The sequence below is a fragment of the Elgaria multicarinata genome, chromosome 17 (assembly GCF_023053635.1).
Source record: "Elgaria multicarinata webbii isolate HBS135686 ecotype San Diego chromosome 17, rElgMul1.1.pri, whole genome shotgun sequence".
Lineage (NCBI taxonomy): Eukaryota > Metazoa > Chordata > Lepidosauria > Squamata > Anguidae > Elgaria > Elgaria multicarinata.
Genome location: NC_086187.1, coordinates 20,341,551 through 20,354,158, shown reverse-complemented (window position 1 = coordinate 20,354,158; position 12,608 = coordinate 20,341,551). Strand labels below are relative to the sequence as shown.

At 44.7% G+C, this 12,608-nt stretch overlaps 1 protein-coding gene across 1 annotated transcript in view; it reads right to left on the bottom strand.

Annotated features, from left to right (window-relative positions):
• TRRAP (transformation/transcription domain associated protein) overlaps positions 1-12,222 on the bottom strand; it is a 166,765-nt gene extending 154,543 nt beyond the window's left edge. The window contains exons 1-7 of the mRNA XM_063143617.1: positions 12,146-12,222; positions 5,633-5,802; positions 4,115-4,164; positions 3,391-3,501; positions 2,137-2,241; positions 754-837; positions 427-483 (exon numbers count right to left, since the gene is read on the bottom strand). Of these exons, the coding sequence (XP_062999687.1) occupies positions 427-483; positions 754-837; positions 2,137-2,241; positions 3,391-3,501; positions 4,115-4,164; positions 5,633-5,732 (507 nt within the window). The 5' untranslated portion in view covers positions 5,733-5,802; positions 12,146-12,222. The remainder of the gene's footprint in view (positions 1-426; positions 484-753; positions 838-2,136; positions 2,242-3,390; positions 3,502-4,114; positions 4,165-5,632; positions 5,803-12,145) is intronic.
• Between the last annotated feature and the right edge of the window lie 386 nt (positions 12,223-12,608).

The window sequence follows — 12,608 nt, the reverse complement described above, 5'->3', positions numbered from 1 at the left end:
CTACGGAAATTTCACAAGCAGCCATATGTTAACAGTGCTTTAGAGAGCAATCTGGAATTGGGGGGGGGGGCATAGGAGACTTTGGATTCCTGGATCCAAGACCAGAGTGCAGGACACGGACGAATAGGCTCAAGTTACAGGAAGCCAGATTCCGGCTGCACATCAGGAAAAACTTCCTGACTGTTAGAGCAGTACGACAATGGAACCAGTTACCTAGGGAGGTGGTGGGCTCTCCCCCACTAGAGGCCTTCAAGAGGCAGCTGGACAACCATCTGTCAGGGACGCTTTAAGGTGGATTCCTGCACTGAGCAGGGGGTTGGACTCGATGGCCTTAAAGACCCCTTCCAACTCTACTATTCTACGATTCTATCATTCAACCAAACCAAGAACATCAACAAGAAAAGAGACAAGAACGGGAACGCTTACCACTACTTTGGGAAGTTCCTTGTATATCTGTTTAACAAAATCCAAGAAATGGTGAATCTGTGGAATGGAAGAGGGGAGAAAAATGACCTTTGTTTAAAACACATCTGGATTGCACCAGGTTGGGAAAGACTGTTCTAAGTTTTCCTACACCTCTCAGATCTTCCAGAAATTTTTCTCTACTGGCCTCATTCAATACTGATCATCCAAAAGTTAAAATCTGAAAATGAGCGTATGGGACAGCAAATGTAACTAAACAAGAAGGTATCAGAGAAACATCACCAAAAGAAAAAAAGAAACTCTTCAACAGTACCCAAGTAACCAATTTACCTCTTGCGTGATTGGTGGCCGGAACTGTTTGTGCAGCTCAATAATTATCCTCAAACAAATAAGTACATTTTCTTCATTTTCAGTCTAAATGTCAGGAGGAAAGAACAGATTTATTAAATTACGACCGGATTCCTAAACACCTTCAGCAATAATCTATGTGAATTAAGTTAAACCAAAAAGTGTCAAATGGTAATTGATAAAACTCGCACTAGGACTATGGATTTTCTGTTACAGGATTGATTCACTTCTGTAGGCAATTTAAAATATATACTTCTATTAAATGTTAACCAATAATTATAACAACATACACAAACAGACACAACAAAAAGTTGCAACACGAAGGCCGCACATTAGCTGGTTCTCGTTATACATTTATCTCCAGGATAGCAATACTGATAAATATTAGGTGTCCTATATGAGCCTAATAAATATTAAGATCACTTTAATAACATGAGGGATTTTTTCCACAGCAGGCTGTGGACAAAATTGGGGGGAACTTATTATGAGAGAAATGGAAACCCATATAACCAAAATTAATTCCCATTTTACTATTCCTCTAATTAATCTACTGTGGCATGTTAACTTTTCCACAAGTACTATGTCTGGAAACAAAGCCCTATGAAGAGAGACTGAAACAACTGGGCATGTTTAGCCTGGAGAAGAGAAGATTGAGGGAGACATGATAGCACTCTTCAAATATTTAAAAGGTTGTCACACAGAGGAGGGCCAGGATCTCTTCTCGATCCTCCCAGAGTGCAGGACACAGAATAACGGGCTCAAGTTACAGGAAGCCAGATTCCAGATGGACATCAGGAAAAACTTCCTGGCTGTTAGAGCAGTACGACAATGGAACCAGTTACCTAAGGAGGTGGTGGGCTCTCCCACACTAGAGGCCTTCAAGAGGCAGCTGGTCAACCATCTGTCAGGGATGCTTTAGGGTGGATTCCTGCATTAAGCAGGGGGTTGGACTCGATGGCTTTATAGGCCCCTTCCAACTCTACTATTCTATAATTCTATGTACTAAAACTTTGGGAACCAGCTCTCAACTAAGTAGACTTCTATCAATTTTCCAGAGATCTCATGATTTCCATTCTCACCACAGTTAGTATGAATAAAATAAGATCCTTATTAAGGATCCAGTATGGGGGATCTACATAAAAAACCTGATCTATGTGTTGATAAAGGTCCTAAGAGGAAATTCTGACAATACATCGGCAATCCCAGATAGAAGTGCATCAGAACAATAAAACATCAGTAATGTTTAATCAAAAGCCCTTTGCTTGCAGGTATCTTTCCAATAATGATGTGGTAAAGGCAAAGAATTCCACATTAGAAGTAATCCTAAAAAAAATATCGCTGCGATTATATATTAGGGTATTGTACCTCTAGAAATCTGAACATCACAGATAAGATATTTTTGGTGTGCGGGCGAAGATGTTCATTTGTTGGTATTCTATGGATTATTTCCAGAACTAATTTTCTCAGTTGCTACAGAAGACAAAAAAATGGAAGGTCAGGACTTAGAAAGAAAAGGCATTACACAGTGTCAAATGACATGATAATTTCCTAAGCAAGGTTTGAAATAAAAACAATACACCCGATAAGAACTTTCCTTTCAGTTTCCAAAACGATGGTGCACACTTCTTTACAAAGACAGAACATTTCTGTTTATTGGTCAGAAGAAATGTAATCATGAATAAATGCTAACCGCCTTCCCATATATATGCAGCTGACCTTTAAGATCATCAGAGGAGGCCTTGCTGGTGATTCCAAAATTAAGGAAATGTCACCATGTAATACCTCGACAGACGGCCTTCTTGGTAGCGGTGTCCACCCTTTCGAAAACCATGGAAGCCGTTTTATAAACGAACAAGCACCCCAATGGCAGCCATTCTGTGAGAATACCCACAATACTTTCAAAACATCAAATGTGCCCATCAACCCAAGAAGGTTGGGGTGGGGTGTTGACAAAACCTTTGAGTAGGCGGAGGACCATTTTTCTGTTGAGGTCCACATTTCCTTGGGGATAATCCACTGAAGGGCACATGCTGGCAGTGGGTGAAGTCAAAATAAGGTGTGAAGGGTACCTCCTTCAATCTATGTCACCCGCTTTTCTCTCTCTCTCTGCACTACTTCTCTCTCTCTGCCACCCCCTTTTCTCTCTCCTCCTACCCCCTTTCTCTCTCTCTGCCACCCCCTTTTCTCTCTCCTCCTACCCCCTTTCTCTCTCTCTGCCACCCCCTTTTCTCTCTCCTCCTACCCCCTTTCTCTCTCTCTGCCACCCCCTTTTCTCTCTCTCTTTTTCAACCTAAGGATTATCCCAGGAAAATGGAGGGATCGTCCCTGCCTGCTCCCGGGATCCCCTGTGTGTCATTTGGATGCACAGGAAGATCCTGGGATGATCCCAGGAAAAAAGGCAGGTGTAGAAACGGCCTTTCTCTCAAACACCCCCTTCTCTCTCTCTCTCACTCTCTGACACACCCTTCCCACCCACCCCAACAAGCCGCTAGGACAGGGACAGATCACACTTGTCACAGAAGACTGCTTCCAGAGGGCTTCTGAAATCAGCTTGAGCACCCTAGGTCTGCAGGTTGCTCACCCGTACCTTAGAGAAAAGAGTTCATTTCAAAAGTATACCTGTGCTGGTTTTTCCTGCAGAAACTGAACTTCTCCATCCTGGAGAAAAGTAAGAAAGCGAGGGATGATGTGTTCCAGGAACGTGGAGTACTGAGGAGATGAGGTCACATTCTAGTAAAAGAAAGCAACCTTTTAGATCTTTTTCAAAGATGAAAATACAACGCAGGATTTAATAGACTAGTAATACCCTGGCAGCAATAATAATAATAAAAAAGCTTCACAGTCAATCTCTTATGACAGAAAAATTAACACCAAAAGAGGCTTGGAAGGTGGTAACAAGGGAAAGGGCCTTCTCAGGGTGGCCCTTGACTATTATTATATTCATTTGTATCCCGCCTTTTTCCCAATACTGGGCATCAAGGTGAATTATGGAATGAGCTCCCCACTGAGGCCCGACTGGTGCCAGCATTGTCATCTTTTCAGCGTCAGGTTAAGACCACCCTCTAAACCCAAGCATTTAATGGTATATGATGTCTAGGTCTGCTGTTTTAGAACGAGTCTATTAGGAAGAACACTGTTTATTTAAATGGTTTTTCGTTTTAAATGGGTTTTACTGTTATATTTTGCATTTTATTAATTGTTGTGAACCGCCCAGAGACCTTTGGCTATGGAGAAGTATAGAAATGAAAGTAATAATAATAATAATAATAATAATAATAATAATAATTCTACAGGGCAACAACATTTAGATCTATTAAATAAGCAATGAACAAATTGTTGCTACCTCAAAGTTTTCACTGACTTCTTGCATCATCTTCAACTTTGTTTCATCAGCTACGAGGCACAAATTTAAAAAAAAAACACAATAAAATATTCAATGAGTATTAAAGAAATGCTATTTGATGCTCCCCACCCCCACAAGCACCACCTAAAGAAGCAATCAGGTCTTATCAGTTTGGCTCTCATGACCCAAATTTTAAGTTCCACAAATCGCAACTCTCACTCACCCATTTACACTCACTCATCCCCACGCACTCACACACATCACAGGGCTCAAGAAAATGCTGCTCATCATTTTGCTTCTTCATTAGACCACCGTTCAAGGAATTCTCAGTGTTTGCTGAATCGTGGGCGGGGAAAGACCTGATCCTGGCTCGCTGCAAACTTTGGTTTGCTAATCAGAAGCCAACCTCGGGAACACATCCCCCCCCCCCAGCACAATGCCTCCCCGCCCCACCCTTGAGGGTCTCAGCATCCAATCTGCACATATACTAATGGAGGATAATTTTAAGTGGGTTCCCTCTTCATAACCCAAAGTTTGCAAATGCACTTCAAACTCTGGATTTCCGACAATCAGGGTCTGAAAGGCTAAGTCGTACAAAACGCTACGGCAATTCTTTACAGATTTCTGGCTTATCAGGAACAACCCAGCGTGAGAACGCAGGCTGACCGTGTCCCCAGACTTGGCTCCTCCTGCAAGCAAGAATTGGCCAAAGTAACCAGAAGACCACCAAAGTGGAAAAACTTACTGCAACGTCTGAACCCAGACTCCTGGCTTGTCTCTCCTCTAACAAGCCAGAGTCTGTAATTGGCTTACTGATCCTGACAAGCCAGAATCCGGGTTTGCACATAACGTTAATCTTTTGCGCTTTGTTATAAGAACATAAGAATTGCCATGTTGGATCAGACCGGATGTCCATCTAGTCCAGCACTCTGTTCACACAGTGGCCAACCAGCTGTCGGCCAGGGACCAACAAAGCAGGACCCATGTTCCCCAGCAACCAGTGCACACAGGCTTACTGCCTCACATACTGGAGGTAGCACATAACCATCAGAGCTAGTAGCCATGGATAGCTTCCTCCTCCAGGAATTTATCCCACCCCCTTTTTAAGCCATCCAAATGGGTGGCCATCCCTACATCTTGGGGGAGTGAATTCCATAATTCATTGTTAAGTTTAGACACTCCCACTTGCAGGAGGAGCCAGACTGATCTGCGTACGCTACCATGCGCATTCATTGCCAATAAGCCAGGATTCTTGTAGCATTTGAGCTTGGCATTTTGTGCTTACCCGTCCCGTGGTTAAGATAAGCTAGCATTAATCAGGTGAAATTCTAAACCGTGATTCAGGCCAACCTGGATTCACACACAACAGGGGAAGAGGGAGGGTTCCTATGTTCCTAAGACAGCTCCAGCTTTACAAATTGTGGTTTGCACAGAGCCAATGTCAGGCCTGCACCAAGGCAGTGTGAATAACCCAGCTATCAAGGGCAAAAAAAACCCCAATGTTGAAAATAAACTTACGCGAATTAACATCCGTTAGAGCTGCCACGAACTGGAGGTATTTTTTCATTAAAGTGGTTTGGTCAACCACAGTGGGTCCTTGAGTTGAAACAAAAGCCATTTTTTCTCCCTTTTGAATGCAGGCTGAACGCTTATGAAAACAAGATTTAAGACCTCAAATATCAGTCAGCCTGTTAAAAACAGAACGGATATCGTCATCACCATCATCATCATCATCGCCCTGTGCAGAGATATACATTTTATTTGCACCTTTTATCAGCTTAGGCTGATATACCAACTGCGCCCTTATCTGGACAGAGATAGCCTAGCTACAGTTATCCATGCTCTGATAACCTCTTGTTTGGATTACTGCAATACGTTACACGTGGGGCTGCCTTTGAAAGCGGTCCGGAAGCTTCAGCTGGTACAAAACAGGGCAGCACGGTTACTAACAGGGACTGGCTGGCGAGATCATATCACGCCAGTCCTTTTACAACTTCATTGGCTGCCGGTCCAGGTCCGGGCCCGATTCAAAGTGCTGGTATTGACACTTTAAGCCCTAAACGGTTTGGGGCCAGGTTATTTGAAGAAACGCCTCCTCCCATATGTACCTGCCCTGAACTTAAGATCATCTACAGGGGCCCTTCTCCGTGAGCCCCTGCCAAAGGAAGTGAGGCAGGTGGCTACTAGGAGCAGGGCCTTCTCCGCTGTGGCACCATGTAAATAAATAAATACATGGTGGGAAACCAAGACCACCCAAAACCACGGAGTGGCTATCCCAAAAGTGGCCTCACTTGCTGCTCATGTGTGGGATTTCACAGTTGCACAGGGCCCTAGACTTGTAAGGCTGAAGATTTGTACATCTCAACAGTGTTACCTGTATTCCTAAATTTTGTGATGTACATATCATGAAGTTCAGGCCTACATGTGCAGCACCCCGCCCCGATAATTAATAACATATTTACAACTCACACTTTGCCTCCTCAAAACGTGGGACCTCTAAAGCAGGTAACAGCAGCCCACCATAAAAACACTCACACAACAAGAACAGCCACAAAATAAGATAACAAGAAAAAAGGAGTAGGAATGAGCACTCGAGGAAAAAGGAGAGCAAAAAATAACCTAAGAGTGCAATCCTATGCATGTTTAGATGGACAAAAAGTACTACAACTCCCAGCATTCCCCAGCCAGCCTTGCATAGGGTTGCACCCTAACTTGGATACACCTGGTGAGAATGGCCTCATTTCGCTATGCTTTTGCATAGGTGAACAGCAGGTAGAGATGGAGACGTAGGACTCATCTACACCAAGCAGGATATTCCACTATGGAAGTGGTATGAAAGCGGTATATAAAAGGCAGGAGCCACACGACTGCTTTATACTGATATTGAAGTGCACTGCAGGAGCCGCACTACTGCTTTATAGTGGTACCGAAGTGCACTGACAACTGGTGGGACCCATGACACAACTACACCAAGCAGGACATAATACTATGAAAGTGGTATGAAAGCGGTATGTGGTCTGTGTCAATGGGCCCCAACAGTTGTCCGTGCACTTCAATACCGCTATAAAGCAACAGTGTAGCCCCTGCATTTTATATACCACTTTCATAGTGGAATATCTGCTTGGTGTAGATGAGCCCAAAGTCACCATGGAAGGTGAAACCACTGGCCCTCCAGATGTTTTGGCCTACAATTCTCATCAGTCCTAACTAGCACGGGGATGATGGGCATTGTAGGCCAAAACAGCTGAAGGGCTACAGGTCATCTGCATTATGTGCACATTTAAAACCATAGCATAGGTCCATAGACATCTTCCGATGTCATGTTGTGAAAGAAATGCCATTGAACAAGTCCCAAAACAAACAGCAGGAGTGACGTAGAATTATCTCTCAGCAAGGTTCATCCCTAAAAAGGCAGGTAAGATGTGACCCACAACCTGTACATATAGACCATGGCAAAACTTTTTATTACCCACACAGACCCTTTGCTAGAAGCGCTGAAAACTCTGATCTTTCGAGCGTGAACATTTCCAGCTCAGCCACCGAGATATGACTGAGGCCTGGCACGTCCTTTTCGAGCCAAAAGGAGCAGGAACAACTCCTGAATATATCTGCACCCTCGGCTGAGCCTTCACAGCACTGTATCTCCCCAAAAAATTGAACAGGAAGCCGCTTGACAGGCGCACCAAGATGCTTAATCCAGTGACAGATGCCGAATTCCAAGCTTGTACAGCAAATCTACAAACCGGGGAAATACACACAACTGGCTATTTATTGAATTCTGTTGGCCGCCTTCTACAGAAGAAAAAAATCCATACTCAAGGGAACTCACGATAATGTAACTGTCATAAACAGGATTGGGTTTATGTCTTGGGCCATGCTTAGAAATCCTAGTTGATTACATGGCCGGTGCCACATCGTAGTAAAAGTGAAAATAAGAATGTCTTTGGGAGATACATCTGTCAAGTCCTCTTTTTTCCTTTTCCTTTTTTGTTTCCACCATCTGTGAGTCAAATGCTTCCAAAAGCCCAGAAGCAGGACACATAATCATCATAGCTTTCCCTATTTTGCCCCCAGTGCTAGATATTGATGGGTATACAGCTTCTAAACATGGGAGTTTCCATTTAGAGGCCATGGCTAATATCAGTCAACAGAAATACATAAAAGACATACATTTCTAAGCCACCCAAAAACTGAAGCTCTCAGGATGGTTAACAAAACAAGACCGTTGTACCTGGTCAAGAGGGCAGGGCTCCTGCAGTTTTAACTGCTGTGATGAAGAGGGAATTTCCCCAGGTGCTGCGTGCATACAAAGGACAGCTACTGAAATTTCCTTTTTCTATACAACTGTTACAGATACAGGAGCCCTGTCCTCCTTTTCATATGGTCACCCTAACAGAGACCCTTCAGGTCTAGTAGCCATTAACAGCCTTCTTCTCTAAGAATTTTTGCAACCCCCTTTTTAAAAGCCGTCCAAATTGCTGGTTATCACTACATCTTGTGGCAGTGAGTTCCATAGTTCAACTATGTGTTGTGTGAAGAAGTACTTCCTTTTATCTGTCTCGAATCTCCCACTAATCAGCTCCATGGGATGACCCCATTGGATTCTAGTATTATAAGAGCGGGAGAAAAATGTCTCTTTATCCACATTCTCCACACCAGGCATAATTTTGTCCTCTTTTTCTGTTCAGAGCTCCTTTCTCTGGGATTGCTGCATGCACAAAGTGGGGGGGGACCTCCATGCCCCCTTTCTGTCCCCCTTTTCTCTCTTCTTCCCCACCCAGTGTACCACCAGGAGAAGGATAAATCAATCCTGCCAGAGGTCTGAACTGCTGACTTGCCAAGAGCCGCATGGAATTAGGCCTAGGACAACCGGTTGCCCACTCCTGAATTACATTAATCACTGAAGAAGTTTTAGAATGCCATCCTATGCAATCCTAAACATGCATAAGATTGTGTCCTTAGTCAACAAAAAAAGTCGCACCCAATTAAGTAGGCAACAGCTTTATATAAGACAAAAACAGCAAACGCCATCTTAAAAGACGCATCCCCCTCACCTCTTTATCCTCCCATAAACGGAAATGCTTCTTTTAAGAGAATACTTGCTATAGCACAGGCACGGAATTGTCCAGAAACGAAACAAGCATGCTTCCTGCTTCAGAATTTTACCCATATAAAAATTTAATCAATGAAAACCAACTAAAACTCATACAACTGATCAATTGAGAGGGTTTTTAAGCAGTGTAATAATTCTGTATTAAATGGATCTGAACTCCAGGGTGCCACCCACATTCTGGAATTCCCTTTGCAATGTGCAAAGCAGCAACTCTGGCACGTTTTAGATGCCAGTTAAAGCCCTATCTTTTCACCTAGCCCAGCCTTCCTCAACCTGGGGTGCTCCAGATGTGTTGGACTGCATCTCCCAGAATGCCCCAGCCTGGGGCATTCTGGGAGATGCAGTCCAACACATCTGGAGCGCCCCAGGTTGAGGAAGGCTGACCTAGCCCTTCACCAATTGATCATGCTGCCCAATTCGCCATTATTTCTGTGACTGTAAACATCTGAACTGGGGATGTTCGTATTTTGATTTCAAATGTTTTGAACTGAAACGTTTTGCCATTTTGTTTGTTTGTTTTAAACTGTGGAGGCTTTGTTTTTCTAAGCTTTTATTTTGTAAACCTCTTCGAGATGCCGTTTTAGATACAGCCAAGCAGTCTATAAATTGATCGCATAAATAAATAATCATGTTATCAAATCATTGTTTTAGAGTTTGCATCTGAACAGAAACAAAACCAGAGTTAAAAAAAAAAACTAAAAAAAATATTGAACTGGAACTGAATTCAAATGTGTAATGGGTTCAGCTACCTAATTTCCGTCACTGGCCATAACAGGACAGGAGAAGCGAGTTTAAATGCACGCATGATGCGTCCAACAATCAACTGTGTGGGTGTTTAAATGGCCTGGTTTTCAAGAGCCACACACTGAACACAACAGCCTGAAAAATCTGGCTGCTGCATTTGTGGTTATCAAAGGAAAAATAAAGCCATTTAAACACGTTTATGTCAGTACTGAGTAGGACGGCCTTACGAAAAGGACAGGGCTCCTGTATCTTTAACAGTTGTATTGAAAGGGGAATTTCAGCAGGTGTCATTTGTATGCATGCAGCACCTGGTGAAGTTCCCCTCTTCGTCACAACAGTTAAAGCTGCAGGAGCCCTGCCCTCTTTTGTATCTGGTCTCTCTAGTATAACTCCTGCAGCTTTAACTGTTGTGATGAAGAGGGAATTTCACCAGGTACTGCATGCCTACGAATGACACTTGCTGAAATTTCCCTTTCAGTAAGGTATTAAAGATACAGGAGCCCAGTCCTCCTTTCCATATGGTCACCCTAGTAGTACCGATCAAAGATTTTGCCACTGAAATTCAGGTACCTTCCCAAATTCAAAATGTAAAGTCCAAATCAGCTCTTATGGGGCGGGATAAGGGCGGACGGGCTTATGCAACTCTCTCACACGCACCCTCCTTGGTGAGGTAGAAACAAAAATATAAATACAAGCTTCTACAAACTCCGGTTGGTGGCCCAGCTACGCCCCTATCTAGACAGCGATAACTTGGCTTCAGTTGTCCATGCTCTGGTAACCTCCAAGTTAGATTACTGCAATGCACTCTACGTACTGCTGCCTTTGAAGACGGTTTGGAAGTTGCAGCTCGTGCAAAATACAGCGGCCAGATTGATTTCAGGAACCAGAAGGTTCGACCATTTAACACCTGCTCTGGTCCACTTGCACTGGCTGCCTGTATGTTTCCGAGCCCAATTCAAGGTGCTGGTTTTGACCTATAAAGCCTTACATGGCTTGGGACCACAATACCTGACGGAACGCCTCTCCCGACATGAATATACCCGGTCACTACGTTCAACATCTAAGGTCCTCCTCCGGGTGCCTACTCCGAGAGAGGCTCGGAGTGTGGCAACGAGGGACAGGGCCTTTTCGGTGGTGGCCCCCAGACTATGGAATGATCTCCCTGACGAGGCTCACCTGTCACCAACGCTGCTATCTTTCTGGCGCCAGGTTAAGACTTTCCTCTTTGCCCAGGCATATGGCGGCACATCTTAATCACCCACATGTTTAGTTTTTAACGGTTTTTAATGCTTTATGTGTGTATGTTCTGTGTTATAGAATTTTAAATTTTATATACTCGTTTTTATCTTAATTTTAGAATTTCTTTAAACCGCCCAGAGAGCCCCAGCTATGGGAGCGGTATATAAGTGAAATAAATAAATAAATTGAATCCTCTCTTATTCAACCTTCAGAATCAAAACCTGCGCCAGGTTTTGATTCTTTGCCATATTGCCACCAAAACAATCCCATGCATTGATCTGCCCCTGCCTGCAAGCTAGGAACACGCAAAGCATTATCCCACACCCAGGATGGGCAGAACAAATACGAAAGGAGAGATTTATTTATTATTGCACTTATATCCTGCCTTTTTTCCTCCAAGGAACCCAAGGCAGTGTACATAACCCTCCTCCTCTCCATTTTTATCCTCACAACAACAACCCTGTGAGGTGGGTTGGGCTGAGAGTCTGTGACTGGCCCAAAGTCACCCAATGGGTTTCCACAGCCGAGGGGGGACTGGAACCCAGATCCCAGCCTGACATTTTACCCACTACACCACACACCAGCTCTCAATAAAGGTTTATTTTATAGGGAGCTCCATCAATTAAATTACCAAATATAATGATAAAGAATAAATGTGGTGAAATGAAATCAACAAGGAGAGGGACCTCAGTGAGGCCCCCTCCCACAGGTAGGTGGCTGGCCTGTCCATCTTTCCTTCCCGCCCCGCCCCTCGCGAGCCCGTCCGCCAATCCCACCCGCCCCTCCTCCGCGGGCCCCGCCCCCTGGCCGCTTCCCTCGGCCCCGCCCATCCTTTCCGCTCCGGCAAGCGACGGGGCGAGTGAAGCCTGGCGGGGATCCCCCCTCCCCTTTCCCATTACCCAACATGCCTTGCGCCCTTCTCCCCCTGCCCTCACCTGCCCAGGCCGCGACGGCCGCTTCATGCCCTCCTTTGTTGCTCCCCGGAGCCTCGCCGCAGCTGCGCCGGTGGTGGCATGAGCGCTTCTGCCAGCCGCCCCGCCTTCCTTTGCCCACCCCGCGGCGGAAGTGCTCTGCGGCGCCACTTCCGGTTCCTCCTTCTCCCGGCCCCTCTATCTCCCCAAAGAGATAAGTCAAGGGTAGAACGACGCGACGCCGGCACCTCCGGGTTGAAATCGAAGATGTCTTTCCTCCCCGCTTTCATTCTCTCCAAAACAAAGCCCCAACGGCAGAGGCGTTTCACCCCCTGGAAAGAGCTCCCTGCATGACATTTCCTTCTGATCTCACTGTGTGCAAGTCCTCCCCACCACCACAGGACATGGGAATAAACAGTGCATGTTTATATGCATGCTCTCTCTATAACCACACGCAACCTGTAGCCTTAACAGAATACATACTACA